The sequence below is a fragment of the Diuraphis noxia genome, unplaced genomic scaffold (assembly GCF_037042655.1).
Source record: "Diuraphis noxia isolate RWA-SAM2 unplaced genomic scaffold, SU_Dnox_SAM2 contig0003, whole genome shotgun sequence".
Lineage (NCBI taxonomy): Eukaryota > Metazoa > Arthropoda > Insecta > Hemiptera > Aphididae > Diuraphis > Diuraphis noxia.
In genome coordinates, this window is record NW_028301713.1 from 9,389,561 (window position 1) to 9,412,975 (window position 23,415).

General features: G+C 31.4%; 1 protein-coding gene across 1 annotated transcript in view; it reads right to left on the minus strand.

The window, feature by feature from the left end:
* LOC107167581 (uncharacterized) overlaps positions 1-23,415 on the minus strand; it is an 88,767-nt gene that overhangs the window by 4,556 nt on the left and 60,796 nt on the right. The window contains exons 2-4 of the mRNA XM_089223894.1: positions 10,429-10,529; positions 4,947-5,097; positions 131-268 (exon numbers count right to left, since the gene is read on the minus strand). Coding sequence (XP_089080020.1) covers positions 131-268; positions 4,947-5,097; positions 10,429-10,529 — 390 coding nt within the window. The remainder of the gene's footprint in view (positions 1-130; positions 269-4,946; positions 5,098-10,428; positions 10,530-23,415) is intronic.

Here is a 23,415-nt window from a genome sequence, read left to right on the forward strand (position 1 = left end):
ACGGATTCGATGTTAACAGGTGGGCGTTAGGTACAATGATAACAATAATTATTATATTCGTCGATCGGATCGACGCGATCGCTATATCGCTGCAGGCGTTTTTTTTTTTATTTATAATATCATTATTTACCCATGACGAGGCAAAACGGTTCGGAGTCATCGTTGATGGGTGTCACGGTGGTTGTCATCAAAACGTCCGAGGGGCTCGAGTGCGGTACAAAATTTGTCGATTTCGAACTCGCATCGGTTTCGAAGGTAGTCAAAATCACTGAAAAACAATAAATTTCCGACGAAGGTTAGGTCAGGTTACAGGCGAGACGCGTACACATAAAGCTATATACAAAGACATTTCTCGCGATAGTAAGTACCTATAGGTACCTACATAAAGCGTATCGAACGTAAACCATCTTAAGAGGACGCTATGTCACTATGTATCCTCATGTTTTGCCTCAAAATTGTAAAACATATCGGAAATTGTTTCTCGCGGGAACGAACCGAGAAGACTACAAATATATAACTAAGAAACGAAATCTCCATTCCATAAAAATGAGAATTTTAGGCTGTGAAGTATAGTTTTTATTTTTTCGATATTAGAACTATAAAAAAAGTTGTTCACGTTTGAAAAACACAAAAACAACGGATTTTGAAACAATAAGACGTTTTTTTTGTAAAAGTGATATCAAAAAAATCAAAATGGTATTTCACAGACAACGTTCTCAACTATAAATGAATATCGATTTGGAGTCCTATAGCTATCATTATACAGCCCGAGTGGTTCTACCCCGCACAAAACAGTTTTCGTTATGTTGTATTACGATTGTTAGACGGAGAAAACACATAATGCAGGCGCCTTAATTATTATAACTTAACATTTTTTTAATAGGTACTCGCGCATATATTATAGTATTTAATAGAGCAGGGATGGAATATAAAAGAGGCACACGCGTGCCAAGGTTAGCGCCCATGAGATTTTCGATAGCACTCGAAAAAAGGGAATTATTTATTCCGCCGAAACTACCTGTTTAGAAAAAAGGTTTGTATCGATTCCGCCGGATACTGTATAAAATATCTACAAATCGATTCCGCCGGCTACTGTTTAAAATATCTACATATCGATTCCGCCGGCTATTAATTCCGTCGGACACTGTTTATCCCCCCCCCCCCTTGTATATGTATTTTATATAGTACATAATACAAATAAAAAAATAATAATTGTATAATTCAAAAATAAAATGTATATTCTAATTAATTCGTGTATGTGAATATATTATAAAATATTAAAATGTATATAGGTAATATGTACTATAGTCTGAATTGTATAGTCTTGTATATTATGTAGGACTGTAATTTTAAAAATACATTTTTTTTTTTTTTTTTATAAATTATGGCGTTTATTGAGAATTTACAATCTGTACATTATATACAATAAGTAAATATGATATAAGAATAATATAAAGACTTTGAGTGACATGAAGGAAGACTCGCAGTCGAGTCACCTTTTACAAAGAGTTTAAAATATTTTTTTTATGACTTATATAAGTGTATTTTAATGGTTAAGCAGGTCTCTGCACCAGTTGCGTTTGAGACGTCCTGTGGGGTTGTCTGGAAGAGTTTTTGAGGCCAGTTGAGAGATGAGGTGGTTGTGGTTCACGAGGAGTTTCCCATGAAATCTTTTGTAGAAATTGGTGGCTGTGTCGTGGACAGTTTTGATTTGGAGGTCATCGTGGAGTAATTTGTTCGTTACGTACCATGGAGCTTTGGCAATGATACGTAGGCAAATTGATTGGAATGCTTGGATCGTGTTTGCATTTGATTTTTTGGTTGGGCCCCAAAGTACGATGCCGTAGGTCCATAAGGGTCGGAGGAGACATTTGTATATAAGGATTTTGTTTTGAATGTTGGTGTTAGATCTTAGTAAGGGTCTAAGTAGGTGAAGTCTACTATTTAATTGTTTTCGTTTGTCCTTGAGGTGGGGACCCCATGTGAGTTTTCTGTCGAAAGTGAGACCGAGATATTTGATGGTCTTGCAGTGAGGAATAGTGGAATTATTCATGATGATCGGCGCACAGTCATGTGGTCTTAAGGAAAATGTTATATGCGATGACTTGGTTTCATTGATTTTAATTCCCCACTTATTGAACCAAGGCATAAGGATGTTTAGGTGAGTTTGGATTTGATGGCTGGCAAGGATAGGCTTGACACTTGAGGCAAGTATGGCTGTGTCATCGGCGTAAGTTTCGATGAGAGTGAACTGACCAACTGGGATATCAGCAGTGTAAAAAATGTAGAGAAATGGGGCGATGTCGCTACCTTGCGGAACGCCAGCTTGAATTTCATGGTGGGTTGATAGTCTAGTGTTGATTCTGACTCTGAACGATCTGTTTTCGAGGTATGACTTTAAGAGTAGATAGTAGGGGGCTGGGAAAAAATACATTTACAAATTACAAGGGCGGGACAAACAGAAGCCGGCGGAATTAATATGTAAATAATATTAACAGTAGCCGGAGGAATTAATAGCCGGCGGAATCGATACCTATGTAGATATTTAAACAGTAGCCGGCGGAATCGATATACGCCCCTCGAAAAACTTTCATTCGTCCATAATTATTATATTATATTAATAGATTTTTAAGTAACGGCATGGCTGAACATGTTTTTTTTTTTTTAAATCATATGATAAATCGGCACGACGGAAAAATCACCGTTGCGTCACCGTAGCCGGGTATATATCATGAAAAATAACCATTTAGGCACTATACATTTTTTAGTTACTTATTGCAGCTATTAGTCATGATATTGTATAGATTGCAATAATATTAATATGCAGTAATGCATCAAACTGCATATCCACGATTCTCGGTGCACTAAATGCGCAGCGCACGTTCGGACATCATACATTCATACACTATATTATACTGAGAACGATGATGTTATATATATATATATATATATATATATATAGGAATACGACGACGATAATACTATAGGTAAATTAAAAGATTTTAATCCCAATAGTATATCATACTCAAATCATTTTCACCGCAATATTGCCATTTACATTTACAATATAATGACGATTATTTTTTAATGGTTTTTACTCACCTCCCCTCATATACACATCGCGGACTTTGGTTCTGTCTGATTATTTATTGTCTTTAGATTATAGTGTTTTACAGTGAACATGTTATACCATTATAGATACACGCGCGCGCGCGCGCACACACACACACACGTACCTATAATACTTCTACAGATTTATATATAGTATTGTTTTAACTCGTAAATATTGTAAATGCCAAACCGCCGTTATATTTATATACCTTAACTACTGTAATATATATATATGCACACAAACGCTTTGGTAAATACATAAAAAATAGTACGGACAGGATACGGATGCGGAGACTGCTGCCGCTTCGGCTCGCCACCGTGTGTGCTTAATCCGCACACATATTGTATGTTGCGCAGTGTTGTAGTTATAATAATATTTAAATACATATTATTGTGAATTTGAAAACAATAATAAATCACTGAGCATTACGAAAACGATTCCACGTGGAGCTCGATTTACTGCTCTGTTATATGGTGATGTCAAAACGAGACGAGATCTGACAAAAAAAATTTAAATGCTCGTATGAAAAGAATATACATACGTTCAATTGAAGTTTTCCGATTTTCGAAATTTATTGAACTTAATATTTATATAGTTATAACTTATAATTTATAACTTGTAACTTAATGTAACTGATTAGTATGATGGCGTTTGAGAGATACCTACGTAAAAAAGTGTAAAATATGTGAATCAAAACGCGTAGATGACACGAAAAACAAAATATTCACAAAGTATATTCAGTGAAAAAAAAAAAAAATTTCTAAATCCTCGTCTTTGGATATCTTAACGACATCGCAGCAGTGTAATATACTAATATAGGTACCATATACGTGGTATATGTATTATACCGATGTGCACGTGTTTGAGGTTCTCTCTACGGCTATTATTTAAGGGACAACATTTCGGCGATTTCTAATCTCGTCTTATCCCTTTCCCCTCGAATCTATGTGTTACTTGTAAATGGTTATTAGTTTGAGTGAAATTGAATGAGAGTACCTACCACTCTCGTACAAGCATGCAAATGTCAATAATTCGAGTAGAATATAAAATTCACTATTTTAAGACAACTTATATCTTGTCGTTACAATATTAAAATTAGTTAACGTCGTCTGATTTCGATTCTGAAAAATGTTTTGAATTTAGCAGAAAACTGCATGTAGATGGTATAATATACGAAACACATTCCGTTCTGAACTGAAATGTTATTATGATTTTAAAAATCCATATTTTCAGGTTTTCTGCAATATTAATCAGTTCTAAACAATATAAGATTTAATTTTTACAAAGTCCAACCTACTTAGAAATTGTTTTGTCGAGCTCAAATTTTTTTCCCGAAATAAAATAGTGGGTAACGTAAACTAATGACTTTAATTTGGTCGAAAACTATAGAGTTCTTTTGAGCTAAAATTGACGGCAGTAGCGAGGCCTCCTATACGATAAAATGCGAATGTTAAAAAACTGTACCTACGCAGTTATTCTCTCGCTGATTTAAATCGTATACTTCGTCCTATACATAGTTATAGGAGTAAGCAATATTACAGGTATACGCAAATACGCATCAAATACAATGGTGCACGAATGATACATTTTTTTTAACGTGGAACAGTCGTCCAAAAACAGATTTGTAAATTGTTTGTTTTTTTTTTCAAATCGAAAACAAACATCAGACGCGTCCCCGCGTATCTCCATATAGCATATTATTATATTTTTGCACGTGTATAGGTTTGAATGAACGTGTACGTATATGTTATTTATTTAGACCAACCATCATCACGCATTGAAATGTCTTTCTATTGTTTATATATATATATATATAAATATAAATATATATTACTGTTTGTCGTGGACGTGGATTGCGGTTCGTCGTCGATTTCTTCGTCCATCATCGTGTCCAATGCAGGAGCTGCTGTGTCGTCGCATTGCCAATAGCAAAATATCTGCCCGTCGATGCAAATGCACGCCTTACAGTGGTCGGTAAACAGTATCTGTTGAAACGCAAAAACGGGCATTTGTTACTATTATACTCACTGCAAGCGATTATATTGTTATTATACGCATACAGTGAAAACTCTCTATAACGAATCTGAAGGGACCATGTGATTTCTTTCGTTATTCAGAGTTTTCGTAATATAGAGTAATATTAATGGGTTTTAAATCAAACCAACCACTATAAGTCAACTTAATGTTATTTACGTAATATAGAGTTACTCCGTTGAAAAAAAACTTATTATATGGAAATAAAAAAATCACCCTGTATAAAGAGTTTTCTTTGTATTTTGTATTTATAATAGCAAGTTGTACATTCGTCGAACGCGTTGCAGCCCAGTTTCTCATCGTATACGAAGGAATACATATTATGTTGAACGCGTAAAACGAAAAAAATTAACCTGATAAAAGCTGACTATTCTATGTACATATGTATATAAGTTTTGTTTTTGGGTAAATACTAAAATGTAGGTACGTCTTGTGAATAATATATCTTACAAATAGCAGGCGCGGACTGCAGGTCAAAAAAGGGCAAGGGATGCTACATAATTTAAAGGGTAACTTTAAAATATATGCAGATTATTTATAAAATATTAAAATATTTTGTTTTAATAAAATATATTGAAAATACGTAAGAATCGTAAATAAAGGTACCAATAAGTTACAACGGACATTAAAATAAAAATTATACAATATTAGATTAAAAACAGATCAGATCAAATTTATAACAGTATTATAGTAATTTATATTTTTTTATCTATCAAATATATTTTAGGGCAAGGGATGATGTAATATCTCAGCTAGTCCGCACCTGCTTGTACGTCTACGTATACCTTATTACGTGCAGTTACGGATAATATCGACATTGCTCGATCGCGTCTGAGTAATGTCAATATAACGTGAACATTACTGTCAGTGTCGACCATAATTTTATACCTTACGTACTTGGAAAATGTTTAATAGATGATAAATAAGAGTAAAATTTACGACATTTTTTTTCGTTTTTCGTCAATTTAAAATTAAAATATTTTTAAGTAAAATGCATTTATCTTTTAAGCTTTTTAATAAGTATTTTACAGTTCGATTTGTTTATTGAATATGAAATTAAAAAAATAATTTATTAGTTAAAATATAATTTTTATTTTTAATTTAATTTTTTATTAATATTTTCACTTTTTAATGGGAATTAAAAACAAATTTGAATAAAAAATAAAATAATAAATAAAATTGGCATTCCTCTGTTTTTAATACTTAACAACACTTCTCAAAATATTTTTTATATGCATTCTGTAAACAAATTGAAATGTAGCAAATATAATAAAAAACAAAGTTATGTTTTGTAAAAATATACAAATTTAAAATTATGAAAAAAAATATCAAAATACTTTTGATCAAGGATAAACTTGTTTAGATAAAAAATATATGCAAAAAAGAGTATAACTTTGCCGCGCACTAGTAGAATAATTTTATGACCGACGATAAATAAAATATAAATATTAAAAAAACTTAAGATGACGTTGGATGTGCCCGCCCCCGCATCGATGCACCCTGCAGCAGCAATCATGCGGCTAATTTTGTAATCGTCTGACGTGCTAATTTCGCATCCAAAGTCGGGGGGAATAGATAAAAGCACGATGTTCGGGAATCGCGGAAAGGAAATTTGAAATTGATTAAGTAAAGAGTTTAGTGTAGGCATCACACGGGTCGTGGAAAATCGAATTTACCGGTATGTAATCAATTTAGAAGTCAATTCACTGCTATACACGCCTGCGGTCGTTCGAGGGGGCCACCTCTCGATCTGGTTGGCAATGGTATATTATATATATATATAGGAATAGGCCGGCGAAGTCACGACAAGGGCTTCAGAGCGAGAGCGGTTGAGAGACTTGAGCCGCTGTGAAAATTATTTAGAATATAATATACCGAAAAGGCCCACCGAAAATGATTAGAAAACTAATCCTATTCCCGTGTGACGCGATATCGATCGATAAACGTGAAAAAACCATCATACTATATTATTATATATCATACTAATATTCTATATAACGTATAGGTATACCTTTTATATCCATATATAATATATATATATAGCATTTATTTTTTAGTAAAACATTATCCGAAGGTATAGGTAATATTCAGTAATATTCTGAAATCGGTATGATACCTATATATAATATATATGATAATATGATAATATTATGGATATATATAGCTATGGATGTAGGTACCATCATCACGGTATCGATATCATGCGCACTTTACGCACCGCGGTATAAAACATTATAATGTTACACGTGACCTAATAACTCAGCGAACGATGTTTTATGTATACATAATATCCATCACCTTTAGGGAGGTTCATAAGGGAGGCATATATGAAAAAGCAGTTATATTATACCATTAATAATTGGCATTCAAATTGTATATACATATACGAGTACACCGTCATGCCGCCGCGGCAGTTGATGTATATAGGTACCAGCCAATAATAGTACAAAGCAATGGCGCCAAAATATATATCTACTTATACGTGTATACGACAGTTGTCTAAGATGATCTGAGTAGGTAGGGCGGTCATCTTAGTCTTCCAAATATACTATGATAATTGTATTAGACATATTACAATAATTAATTGATTATTAATTAGTTAATTGTGAACTAAAAGTCGATGATACTACATAAACAATACTATAAAAACTATATTTGGTGCGTGATGGTAACTATTAGGGTCCGGATATCAATGCAAAGTGCATTTTTTTTTCTGATGAGTACTTTCCAAGTACATAATTCATTTCACGTAGTGAAAAGTGTTTTAAAGGTAGCATTTTGCTTTTAATTTTTTTTGCAAATTTCGACGTTTTTTAATTTTTAGATCATTTTTAGCATTATTGGATCGTGTTTTGATTTTGTTGGTTTTTAATGTATATTTTTAATTTTACATAAATCTCGTACATTTTGGTATGTTTAGAATGAATAATATTATCCCAAAACATATGCGTGTCAAGTCAACATCAAGTCAATTTTTCTAATTTTTAGTTTTTTTTTTTTTAATAAAATAAAAAATAATAATTATATATTATTTATAAATTCCAAATAAAAACACCAAAATATATATGGAATTTTTAATGTCATTTTTGTAGTAAAATGTATTTTTTAAAAGAGCATTTTTAGCTATTTTTTAGAGCATATTTGTGTTGCTTCAAGTGCATTAAATTCGAGGCTCTAGTAATTATATAAGAAATAGGTGTGTGTCAAAATTCTATTTGTGGAGGTGTCTAATTTCGGCTGCATACGAATTGCGTCTCAAAATACGAAAATATAGGTACAACACATCTGTGTTGCGTCCGCGATTTTTTCGCGACAAGTACGAGTTGCGTCCTGGTTAATAATATTGATTGATCGGTTAATAGTAAACATATATTTTCCTTCTCACTTTTACAGAATGAGAACTGTCATTTGTATAAATGGTGTGGTTAAAAATGTATTGTAATTAATAATTATATATTATAAACCATTTATTGTTCTAGAATGAAACGTTCATTTTTTGAAACGGTGTAGTTAAAAATTTTTTTTTTTATTGAGCATATTTACATCGACAACAAAGGCCATTAGTTACACTTATTTATACAGTAATTATATAATATAATATGTATTGATACAATGGAAAGTTATTAATTTGGATTAGTTAAAAATTGTAATTGTATAAAATGGGTAAATTTTTGTATGCCAATTTTCGAACGAACTAAGACGTGTTCGATTCAGTGGCGCACCCAAGGGGGGGGCTTTGGGGCTTGAGCCCCCCCCCCCCCCAAAAAAAAATTGTTTTTCATTAAATTATATATTATTATAGCAAATAATATAATAGTATAATAATGATAAATGATAATATTATATTTTCAAATTGTATTATGTTAGATAGTAGATACACACATATATATAATAATAGTTCAATATTAGGCGATAAGGTTTGTGGGAATTTTTATTTTATTTCGTTGAAAATTTTAGATTTGTAGATATTAGCGAGTAGCGAGTAGCGATTATGTAGGATCGACTTTGATTGGTAACTTCGATAACAATGATTGTTATGACTTTCGACTGTCTGTCGTAGCATGAAAAACTCGTTTAGATAATTCAGTCTGTTCGATTTTTTCTCTGTGATCGCTGTGTGCTGTGTTGAATGTGCTTATGTGTTATGTGTAAAAAAAGCTGAGTTAAAATGAGTCAAAAACGAAAGAAACCTGAAGTTGGTACTAGTAGTAGTCTTCTTAATTATATTACTATTAAACCAAAAATGTCAACAAACAATGAACCGCCCAGTCCTCAAAAACTTTTCGCTTCACCGTTACCGTCAACATCTGATATTGTTGGTAATTATGAAAATTTTTCTTCTTTAGATATATCATTATTTGTAAATAAAAAGCTCGACGACAAACAAAAAATTGAAGTCTTACAAAATGTGTGGGTCCCAGATAATAATAATAATTTTCCCAATCAACAAATTGGCAATCAAAAAAGAAAATTTAATATATTATGGTTAACTAAATACAAATGGTTAACATATTCAAAAATTTAAGATAGTGCTTATTGTAAAGTTTGCGTATTATTTTCACCTTCTGAGGCTGGTTATAGTTCCAACCAATCACTTCATACATTTGTTAAAAAGGGGTACAATAATTGGAAAAAGGCTTAGAAAAATTCGAAAAACACGGAAGTTTAAATTATCATAAAGAAGCTAATTTAAAAGCTGACCATTTTACGGATGTCATGTTGGGAAAAATATTTAATTGTTTACTTGTGTGTAATTATTAAGCCCCCTCCAAACAAAAATTCTGGGTGCGCGCCTGGTTCGATTTGTGTTGATTTGTCGAACATGGAATGTCGAAGTGTGACTGATGCTAACATGAACAAAATTAATTAATAAATTGTAAAGGGGTATTTACAGATAAGATATCGATAATTGAGATATCTACGAGTGTATCATCTAACATTATTCTCAGTCGCTGAAAAACCTGTGGACGCAACTCGGACAAAATATCATTTAGGGACGCAATTCGAATGCTCCGCTAATTTCATAGGTAAAATTTTGGATTTTGGCGCCACTGCAGGTACAAAGCATAATATTATTATATTATTATTCACATAGTGCAGTTAAACAATATCATTTAAGTTCTTAATTGCATCGAATCAAAAATAATGTGTGCATTCTATACGTTTTGGTGCAAACGGCGGCGGTCCATCGTCGACATATACATAATAATAATAATAAACTTATAAAATTAATCTTTACGGCTGTAATAAAACGTTAAAATAGCACACTGTATAATACTAACCTTTTGACTGTGATTATAAAGCACTCCTGAAACTGTACACTGTTTTGTCCCCAGCGGGTTGGAGAAAACGGCGTCGTTTAAGTTTCGTATGTTGTAAGGCGCTGCAAAACATACGGCATTGAATTAATTAAAATTACAGTTGTATAGGTTTACGCGATAAATTAAGTAACGACATTAATTATTATACGACAACACATCATATAATTACAATACATTTTGTCCGTAAACGCACAAGACGCACAACACAAAATGATAATATAATAATATAATATATATATAAATAAAAGTAGGTATAGTAATAATAAGAGCGTGCTAGACTAATGACGAAAATAATTCACATGGACAAAGGTTGACTTATACCGCCGCCGACAAACTATCCGTATAAGGTCACAACCATTATTATTTGGTGTCGCCGTCTATTATAATATTACCTACTTACGCATATAAATAGTATAGGTGTGTGCAACGTAAGCAAAGCCGCACTGTCTCGGTGTACTTTGCAGTGATTGAGTGTTCTGCATAATATTATTATAGTTCGAACTAAGCTCGGATAATCGCAACTTATTTTTATTTTTGGTTATATTTTTATTGTATACGGTTAAATTTCAAGCGACACTTCCGCGTCGTCGAGAGACATAGGGCTATATAGGCACGACGTATTTATTACGGGCGTATAGTTTGGTATGATTAACTGTGATGGAGGCTGTATAGGACTAAAAAAAATGTATTTCGAAAATTCCAACTCAAATATGGAAAGACGAATTTTTCAAGAAAAAAAAACTATTTATATTCACACTAAAAATGTATAAATTAACGTGTTTATGATAAAAATAAATGGGTATAATAATATGTATGTATAAGTATACAATAATATTGTCAATAAACATCACACTGTTAATATTTGAAGCCTTTATGAATTTCAGGGAAAGTTTTTTTTTTGTTGAGAATTTTCAATCTGTTCACTATATTCCTATATATACAATAAATAAATATGGTGTGGTAAGAATGATATAAAATACAATAGGCTTTGAATGACTTGGAAGAAGACTCGGGGGAAAGTTATAAAAACATTTAAAACTTATATAATTTCCGATGATGAGATGTTTTAACCGTGAGGGGACTACAAACGTTTGTGTGGGGCTATAGCCCCCAATTCCCATAGCCCCATGCATATACTATATACGCTCATTGACATAATATATATTTGTTTATTGTTGTACGATGATTGAAAAGTCGTTCCCTATTGATAACGATGAGTAATAGAAACCCATTCAAATAAAAACAAATATTTGCCACAGTAGAATTATGCACAAATCGTCTGTATTTTCGGTAATGGCGCATGGTTTCGAATCACCAACACAATAATTAAATTATTTAATTACACGAGTTATGTTTATACAGTAGGCGTGGAAAACTATTTCGCAGAAAATGTACTTGGCATATCCCTAGCTATATCAACGTTGCAGTGTGTCGAAAGATGGTGGTATCTGTATTTATTATACTCTGTTCCGAGATGTCGGCCGTTATGGTTAGTAAACTTTTGTAGGTATTTGCAATTTGAATTTTGAACATTGCGCAGTTAAACACTTGCGTGATGTATAATATGAAATAGTAATTATACCGAACACTGCGGAAATCGATCAAATGTTTGTCGTTTTTGAGCACTCGTCTAACTTTGCATTCATATAGGTTGCAGAGGTGAATAACAGAATAATATTAGGTTTTATAATAATAATAATAATAATAATAATAATGGATTATTATTATTGCAAATTTGAAAACAATGATTTATCGCCTTTGAGTTGGAAATATGAACTTTATTGCATACTAAAAGATATCCCATAAACAAAATATTGTTTGGATACAGTTTAAAAATGTACCATATACCTACATATAAATATTATCAAAAACGTATTTAAAAATTAAAAAGTGTTAACAGAAGAATACATTATTGTATTAATGGAGCTCGCTAGGAATTTGAAAAAACGCGAAAGTACCTTTTGAAACTTTTATCTACTATTTCTCTGGAAAGTGTTTTTTTTTTTTAAAGCATTTTGCAGAAATATCAATTTAAACACATAAATATTTAGATTTCTAAGAAAGTAGTAGGTACTTGTAGGTAGTAGGTATGTTGTTTTTTCGTAAATGCTGTAAAACATTTGTAACTAAATCAAATAAACTTAAGAGGAGAGGACGTTATTCACACGTTTATTGTCTATATACCTACGCTTGACAACACGACATGTCAAATTTTCGTTCAACTATTTTCAATAGTGTGCTGTTAGTTTTGATATTGGAGTGAATTTATACCTCTCATTATGACGTACACTATAGATTAAAAAATTAACACATGTGCTTAAGCGTCGACTATTGTTCGATATTTTAATTTTCAAGTAAACATTTTTTATTTTTGATATTTCGCATATATCCATCATGTCTTGTTTGAAAATGAAAATATCAGAAAAATAAAAATAAAAACGCTACCCAATTTTTAACCACAAATAATATTCTTACCACCTATAAGTCTTATAATAGGCCAATTCACTCTGATATCAAACCTAACTGTATACGCCATTGAAAATAAAGTGGACGAAAATTTGGATACGCCATACGTAGCAAATTTTCGAACTTTTATAGATGAAATTATTAATTTCTGTGTTCTCTCGTTGGCTTTTAACGATATAATATGCATTTTCAAATGTTTTTACTTTACACACGCATAACTCATTTAGAAATTAGAATATCGTAAAAAACCAACTAGAAAACACAGATAATGTTCTTACCTCAAAGTCTGATAATAGGTCAATTCTTTCTGTTATCAAAACTAAAACAGCACACTATTGAAAATATAGTGAACGAAAATTTGTTATGAAACAACTTTTTAATAGAAAATGTATTTATGAAATAACGCGATGATTTAAAACAAAAACGTATCTTAAATAAGGACTACGTCGAGTGTTAGAGAATATATATTTCTTAACTTGAAAGTTTCTGTGATAAATACGTAATCGAATTATTATTTTTAGTAGAGCTTAGCTTAATTGAAAAAAGTCCTTTCGTTCTTCCTATAAATAGGAAGAACGAATAATCGAATCCTGTGACGAACGTATACAAATTTACAACATAAATTACGCCGATGGCTTGTTATACAACTTAGTCTGGATTGAAAACACATTTTCGAGGAAATTAGAAATTAGTGTTTCAAGCAAAATAAAATAAAAAGTTTAAAAATAACTGACAAGATTAAAAACAAATCAAAAATATCATAATTAAATTCAATAATAATAATAAATTAACTATTTCATAAAATTAATCATAAACACACTTTTACGCATTATATTTTATAATTAAAGTATTCATATAAGTGCAGATGAAAAGCGTACAATTTTCCGACAGAAAAATAATAAAAGAAGATGCATGTAATTATACAATTAACAATTAAAATAAAATAGTGGTCGATACCAGATACTAAAAAATTGTAGCTGACCCTGACTTGTAAAAGGTTAGCGATCCCGACCGGTCTATCGGATAATGTATAGTGTTTATTCGTAAATAAAATTGATTGAAATGTTCACAGAAAATATAAGCCGATATTATTTTTAAGTCAAACACGATTTGATTTTGTCCGTGTGTATACAGGGGCGTATATTTATGGGCGTGGGTTGAGTTGGCGCAGCTCTGAGAAATTTTAAGAAAATCTAAATTTCCATGGCCTATTAAAGCCGCTGCGATAGTAATTATTTCAAATTCGTATATTATGTATATTTATTTCGTCAGCTCGTCTTACCGTTTATGGACAAAACTGTAACACGGGAGAGCGAATACTGGGAATCATAAAGATGCTATAATTATTATGAATCTACATAAGACTATCGCCGAGAGGTAAAGGGGCACTGCAGTCGCAAACTTTCAGAAAATAATTGTAAATCAGTTCGTAGAATCGTCTCGTTGGTTTAGCGTAATTAAATATTCATAGAAATATACTGTTATAGTAGACGATAATAGGCAAGAGTAAACAGGATTTTAGTGTAACAGAAAGACCTGACCAAAAAAAATAAAAATAAAAAATAAATGCTAATTCAACGTATGGCAATAATTGTTAATATATTTTATTGTGATAAGTAAATAATTTAAGAAAGATACTCATGTCAGCAAATTCTCAAAAATCATATTTTTTTAAAAGTTATTACGTTCCATTTAACCAAAAAAATTCTAAAAAATAAACTACTTGATTTAGATAAATATTTTTACCATCAAAATCGTTCTTGTAATCTGATTTCACAAAAAGGCTATTTCGAATTTGTTCAAACATTTTTTTAATTAAATTAAATTTTTTTTTTATTTTCAGTACTGAAAAACAAACATAAAAAAATTTATTGTACATGTAGCGCTAGGGTCACTTAATGAACGAAAAAATAAATGAATAAAAAACATTAATTATTTGAACGAAAGTTATTCCAAAAGTCAGTTCTATCTGTTGCACCTTGTATATCTTAATTCGTGGTTCGGATACAGTTTTATCTAAAATCAATCAATCCTTAAAATTACATTATTTTTTGTTAAACCATTTTTAAATAATTGTTTAAAACAAATCATAGAATTAGTTTCAAATCTAGTGTTTTAATTTACGTTTTAAGAATTCAAGCTGACTGTCTCCATACACAGCCACTTCGGGTCGTAATTCAAGTGGTTGCGAAATCGACGTTATTGCCATTTTACGATTTATTCTACATTTTCTAATAAAAAAATTACTAACAATTTGTATTGATTATGGTGGTTAATGAGATTTTGTTAGGAGGGAAAAATTTTAAAGGGTGTCAGAACAAATGCTGGAACGCCACTTATTGCGGGACGATATTTATATAAGGCATGACCCTAATCCTCCACTGAAATAAAATTCTGACTGTCCATACATTATTAATATATACAAAGTTGTGTGAAACGATAAGGCACAAATATTATACTTTTAAGTGATATAACTTTTGAGCTTTGAGCGCGGATCGTTAAATCATCAAATCTTTTGTTACCTGTTTCTATATCACGAGCAGATGACCGAGGTATTTATTGGTTTTACAATGAAGTTTGTTTTTCTCATTTCGTTACTATTATTGCTTTAATCTTTGTTATTGATGGTTGTTTCTGGGAGAAAACTTGACGTGCTGCAAGTTGTTGGTATTTGGGCGGTTCAAAATTCCAAAAGCCAATAAAATCCGTTTTCTTAATGAGTGAGAATCCTCACCGAAACAGCGTGGGTAAACGGGAACATTATGTTTTACTCGAAAATAGTTGTTGACAAAATCCATTTTATCATTTTGCCGTAATCGTCAAATCAATAACCGACCATTAGGAATAAGACTATAAAATTAGAATGGAACTATTATATGATGGGTAATTAATAACAATGATACGTTGCAGCTCAATAATAGCTTTTTAATTTACATACGACTTATACTAATTGCAAAATTAATGCGATGAAAGAAAATTAAGTACGACATGATAATAATTATTATGTTCGGATTTCTGAAAATATTTTTGGGTTGTCTTCTCATTTAGATTAACCACTGATCGACGATCGTTTGAATATTATAAGTTCTGCAAAATTTATCGTGTGAGTGGCAACTTTTTAGGATATGTAGTTCACAGGTAGGTATAATCTTTTTTTTCTACTTACAACTTACTCATACCTATGTCTTATTATAGTCTTCCTTAATCGCATTTTTTGGGGCGTTAATCCGTTAAACGGAACACAAATCGGCTTAACATATATATATATATATATATCAGGGGTGGCGAACCTATTTTGGGTCTAGTGCTAAATTTTTGCAATCAAAGATTTGACAATTTTTCTCGTGTCCAAAGTTTATGAATGCTAAATAGAAAATAATAAATATAGTGATATAATTAAATTTTACATATAATAGGGATATTATAATTTTTTAAATGTTTTGTGATTTATTTTTTTGAATTTTTTACAAGCAAAATTAAAGAATAGCATAATTTTTCTAAATTTTATTTTTTCGCATGCCATTGAAATTTGACAAATGTGTCACTTATGGCACGCGTGCCGTGGGTTCGCCACCCCTGATATATATAAACAAGGTGGCCTACCAGGGAGTGCAAGGGGGTGAAACGTCACCCTTCAAGAAAAAATATTGTAATTTTTTGTGTTGAGTAATAAATTAATTTTACCAATGATTATAATATTTGATGTACATATAGATAGGTTTTATCGTAATACTATATGTCGATCAATTTTTGAAAATTGTTATTTGAAAAGACGAAATTTACAGTTTATGTTTTAGAACCTTATTTTTGTTCACATACAAAATGTATATTTGTTTCATTATTCAATTAAATAAATTCGAATTGATCTTAGTTTTCAAATTATTTATTTTATGATTGTGTAACCCCCTATAGGTTTTGACAGATGCTGGGCGCACTTGTAAATAAATATATCACTGGAAGTAACTGCAGGCAGCTCTGTAATAATGTGCAAAGTCTTAACCAACCTTCATCGATGGAGCAAGCGTAATACACACACCAGCTGATCCATAGCCATCGGCATCGTCTCAAAAATTTAATATTAAGTCAAAACTGTACTGTATATGAAAATACATCATTCTGTAAAAACTACTAACCCCATAATTATGTTATCGCTAATCATAACTAAAACTATCCATTAACAATAATATAGTAAATAAAACCACAGGCTATTATAATGACCTAGCTTTTGAAGCCTTTATTCTCAATAAAGAAAAATAAAAAAATAAATATGCAAAGTGTCGTAATACGAAACACAGTCACAAGTGGTGGCGCGAGTACGAACAGTCTTATGAAATATGATACTTTTTTATACCGCAGTATATAAATATATTTAATAATGACACATAATATTGGAAAGAAGTATTTGGACGTATAAACAATTTTAAAATAACAACATACACGTTAAAGTGTATATGATCGCAGTAGGCGAATGTCGACAGTCACCGGTGTATGTTGACATCAGTGGCGGATTTGAGGGGGGGGGGCGACGTGGCGATTACCCCTCCCTAGGGAATTTTTTTTTACTTAAACTATAGCGCCGTATGATAAAAAGAATATGAAATTCATAAGTCATAGCTATAACATTAAACGTATGAATAAATGATACAAAAAAAAGGGATTTTTTTTTTAATATGAAAATCGGAAATGTGTATTCGGTTACGTCTTTGTTATTAGTTTATTACCCATCAATCTATGAGACCAATTCGCCCCCTCCTCAAATGATCTTCAGATCCGCTACTGGTTGACATTCACTAAAAATCATAGTGAATGTTGACAAAATGGTCTTTACGCGTTCATATACAGCGGTGATTGTTGACATTTATGATAAGTGATGCTTGGTAAATGTTGACCACGCTTGAAGCTCGATGTATGTTGTAATGTAAAAGGTATTTTTGTATTATTTTGTATAGAATTAAGACGTTATCGCCCAGTCACAATATCCATTGGACTATTGGAGACATTTGGACGTTAGTAATTTTATCGTATAAGACAATCTGATAGCAAATCGTTTGTTAGATAATAGTAATATAATATAAAAATATACACTCGTCAGTATCGACGCGTATTCTTAACCGAGCATAATATACGTATTTTATTTATTCAAATTCAAATCAATAATGGATAAAAATATAAAAGATATTTTTTATGAAAAGTTAAATGAATTTTTATTTAAAAAAAGGCAGGATAATTGTTTTTGAACATAATAAATAAAAAATAATAAAAAGATAATAAATATATAAGTTAAGTTATACATGCTAAAGCAAAAAATAAATAAATAAACAACGAAGTGACTACAGACGATTAGTGTATAAAAAATTACACAACGGATATATCAATATACGCTACTGACATGTCAACATTCACCAACTATAACTATTGCGTACCTATGTCAACAAATACTGGTAAATGTCCGCATTGTGATATATTTGAAATAATTGATAACATTTACCAAAATGAACGGTAAATGTCAATAACATTAACATACACCGGTGGACTGTCAACATTCACTGCAGCAATGCGGTCGCATATACCTTAACATACATATACCGCTGGGATGATCGGATTATCGATTGGCCCGCCGCGAGATAGTTGTCGACAAACAATCGATTCGATTTTTCCGAGTTAATTATTTCAAGCCGAGCTCAATTCAAAACGCGAATGACGCCGGCCCGTCTGACCGGCCGTTCTGTTTGAAGGTCACGCATCCGCATTTGTCCAGCTTACCGCCACCGCCGCCGCGCCAGGGTATCTGTTTTGTATTATTATATTATACGGGGTGGGAGGTCTCTTTCACAACAAGTATACACTCATTAGGTAGGTACCTCGGCGGATTTCCATGTTTTAATTAAAACATATTATACACGTAGTGATGATTGTCATACTGTATACATTACATCTGTATATATTATAGACGACGAAAAGTGTGAACGTGACACCATAATGTTTACTCGAAGTGCAGGAAACTTTGGGCATCTAGCTATATAGTACTCGTCACGAGATACGAAATTACATTTTTAATTTTATTTGGATGGTGTAGAGTGTTGTCAGTTTGTACGTTTTCATGAATTTTACCGATTTTGATATGGATACGAAATGTAAATAAAAATAAACGAATGATATCCGTAAAAATGTCGGTCGTGATGGATCGATGTTATGAGAAAATAAAATTTTAAATAAATCTAAAAATCAGTTTTTAAAATAGTTCATATTATGTGTATATAGGTCATGTTTTAGTGTACTCGAGTACCTATACTTCAAATCTCGTAACTTTGTACGTATGTATTATGGAGAAAATATTTTTTTTGGAAGATACGATGAATTGAATGCGACGAGTCGTCGTAGTATTGACCGGTATGTATAGGCGCAACTGATATTAATCGCGAACCGTTCAAAGGTTTAAACGGTTTACGACATATACCACATTATTGTAACTGCTATGTGTAACCTATATACGTGAGTAGGTATATATATTTACGCACCGTTTATCCTTATTTTCTGTCCATATATGTCAGTTGACGAATACATTTTATCGTCGAAATATTCGATATTATTTGGAACCCTTATTTAAACTATAAATGAGTATATTATAGGTACATACTCGTATATGATGTATAAAAATAATTTCATTCATTATATTCTCTAATTTTAAGCTATAGTTGTGTTTTATTTTTGTTTTATGTAGTCATCGTTAGTTCAAACATAAAAATCTAAAAAAAAAAAAAAAATGGACATCTTAATACACAAAGTTAAATCAAATATTAAATACAATACCGACAGTTATTGAAAATTCCCTATCGAAATCCATAGAAAATTTGAGGTCATAATAACTTGACTCAGAATCGGCCACACTCCAATTTCTCACAGCTTCTTAATGGTATTAACTAAGGAATAGAACCTCCAATGTGCCCATCATGCGGTGTCCAAGACACCATATGGCTAATATTAGCCACACCTCACTGAGGGCCGTACATACCACAATATCCGGACAAGCCACAACCTTCTCGAATCAGAAATACTAAGCAATCACCCTCAATCCATAGCAAATATCATCCAGTTCATTACAGCCGACAACCACCAAACTAAAATGTAGGTTTATAAGTTTATGTTAAAAACATTATGATATGGTATATTTAAAAATGTACATAATATGAAATATTTTTAAAAATAATTATATTTTTTGAAATAATAATAATTGTTTCTAACATATTGTTTCTAACAATATTTACTTAACGAGAATATTTATATTTTTGTATTAAAAAAAATTGGAAAAAATCAACGTACGTTTCCCCAGCCCCCCCCCCAAAAAGATTTTTTGAAATTTTTTTTCATGTATATTTAGTATGGAATATGTATGAATTTGTACGACTAAAATCAGAATTTGTACGGATTTATTTTCAAAGTAAAAGGCAAAAAAGTGTGGGGGGGCTGTAGAAACGTTTCTCCAGCCCTCCCAAAACGAAAATTCTGTTTTTCCAAAATTTTCTTTCGCCAATATTTAGTACGGAATTCGTATGCATTCGTACGACCATTCGCGAATTTTCCGGAAAATCCCTTCCAACCGAAAATCGCGTTTTCCGCACCGGGCGTTTCCCCAGCCCTCCCAAAAATTAAAATTCTGTTTTTCCAAAATTTTCTTCCGCCAATATTTAGTACGGAATTCGTATGCATTCGTACGACCATTCGCGAATTTTCCGGAAAATCCCTTCCAACCGAAAATCGCGTTTTCCGCACCGGGCGTTTCCCCAGCCCTCCCAAAAATTAAAATTCTGTTTTTCCAAAATTTTCTTTCGCCAATATTTAGTACGGAATTCGTATGCATTCGTACGACCATTCGCGAATTTTCCGGAAAATCCCTTCCAATCGAAAATCGCGTGGAATCATCCATAGGTTATTTAAATTTAAAATTTACTAAAAATATGGATAAACATTCAATTTGTATTAACCTAAGTATATGACATTTACTTTGTTTTCCAGTGGGCAGTAAGTATCTCATATTTTCATGTGCATACAGTTTCATGATCATGGTTTGATCATTTTTTGAGATCATCATCAAAACATGGATGTAATAAATGATTAAATCTGTCACTACGCTCACTAGTCAGTCCGTTAGGTATACTTATATTTACTGTAAATTATGTAACATCTAAACATTTTTATAGTATAAGGTTTATATTATTTTTTAGATCATCCTGAGAACCTTCATTCCTGGACATTCAGCCTATTATCATATCATTTTCACTGGCCCAGGGAGATATATTCTCAACTTGCTTAGCCAATCTGCTTTTGAATAGAATTGTTTGTTTTTAAACAATATTTCTTTTTCTTATTATTATTTTTTTTTTTTGTTATTTCCTTACCTTATACCTTTATCAATTTTGTTTTTATCTCCAAGTTTATGGATCAATTTACCAAAAGTTATACTCATCTTTTAAATGTAGGCCTATTCTTTTTCTGAAATTTACAAAGTTAAGTAAAGTAGACAATTAACTGAAATTAAAACACCTCTTTTATTAATAATTGAATAAAATTGTTATTGAACTGATTTTAAAGTTAGATTGTATATATTAAATATTCACAATTGACTTTAGTAGAGTCTTTTACTGGCACAGATTTTTTTTTTTGGTCATCCATTAGCTCCCAACTTCTTTCACTTCGTTTACAATAAGCAGTATAATGTCCGACTGATGTCCTTAACCTGCTTAATCCGGGTATATAGTTTACAACACCTCTCAGCTCATATGTTGATTCATTATAAGTTAACATAGGAGGCAAATCACACAATTTAGTTTCAACTAAACGTCCTACTTCTGTGCTATATGTTGTTTCATCGCCTACAAACAAATAAGAAAAAAAGGTTATATATTTTTTGTTTATGTATAGGTACCCTATTTAGGAAAATAATAAAACAGTTTACTCACTATTCCAGTATAAAATTTCTATTATAATATGCATATTCGAAATTATTGGATCTATACTTTTAATTCCATTACATTTGCCAAAACCACACACTGAGCTTTCTTCAATTAAACGGTTGTTTAAAAATTGCTGCAGGTTGTTTATACTCTCATCAGGTGTTTGGTATGTAATGTAAGTGACAACTTGACTAAGAGATCTTTTACAATTAGAATTTGAACATAAGTTAATTTCATTTATTGTAGGGTTTTGTTTCAAAATAGCTTTAAGGACTGATCCTGCTGTTGTATCACAAATAGCTAAAGTTGTATTATATTCTAGTTGTTTTAATTCTGGATTAAGCATATTTATAATAATTTTTGCTCTATCTGAGTATGTTGATGCAGTTATACCTTTTGTCACGATAATGGATATAAATTGAAAGTATGTATCATGTTCTTTTATAGCATCAATTTGTTTTTGATAGTTATTACTGTCACAATATGCTGTCATAAATATTGAAGCTAATGTGTCAAAAGCACACGTGTTGCTAAGGATTACTTTTCCAAGCTCAGCAATTGTACAACTTTTTAATTCTTCTGCCCGTGATCCATTTTTTAGTATAGGTAGTAATTTTAAATTTTTAGGATTATTTATATCTAAATGGCGTAAAAGTGGATTTGGCATCAAATATGACTTGTTGGCTTGCTTTTTACTTCTCCTATTCCAATTTTCACAAGCTGTGTCTTCTTCGTCTAAACAAGTTATGCTTTGAGTCTGGGAGCAATTTTTGCATATTCTTCTTTCTTCTTGTCCAAGTTCATGAGTGGAGCAAGAAGGAAGAGCATGCACAGGTATACCACATAATAAACATTTATGAGCTCCATTTTGCATTGGTAAATTACCCGTTTTACACAATGGACAATCATTAATAACATATGCTGATTGATTTTGACTTGAATTATTTAAATTTTCAACTAAAATATTTAATGGTTCTTCAGGTTGAGTATTAACTGTAGACCGAATAAGTGAGGCACCCTGCAACGACATAATATGAGTTTCTAAAAATTCTTCAATGTCCACTGGTAAGGAAGTATGTTTGAAAGTAACATTTTTTAACTTTTTGAAACTGGACTCGACAGAAGCTGAACTAGATGTCAATTCACCATATCCAAAAAATGGAACCATTAACCCGGACCATAATGGCAAAAGCTTTAAACACTTTAATATAAAAGGAACTAATGCTGGCAAAAACATTGCATTTATACCATTTCCTTCACGAATAAAATTTTTACTTTTTTCAAATAAACCTTCTGACCATGATTGAAAGGGATTATCAAAATTGTCAACTTCTTCGCTTTGGCATTCATATTCATATTCATCATCTATGTTTATATTTTGATCATCAATTATCTCTGTTAATGTTACTATTTCTTCTAAATCATTTACCTCAGTACTTACAGCTTGTACTAAAATTTTTTTATGCTGTTCACATGGTGTGTCTTCAAATGATATTAAATCATTACCATCAGTTTCATTGGTAATAACTAT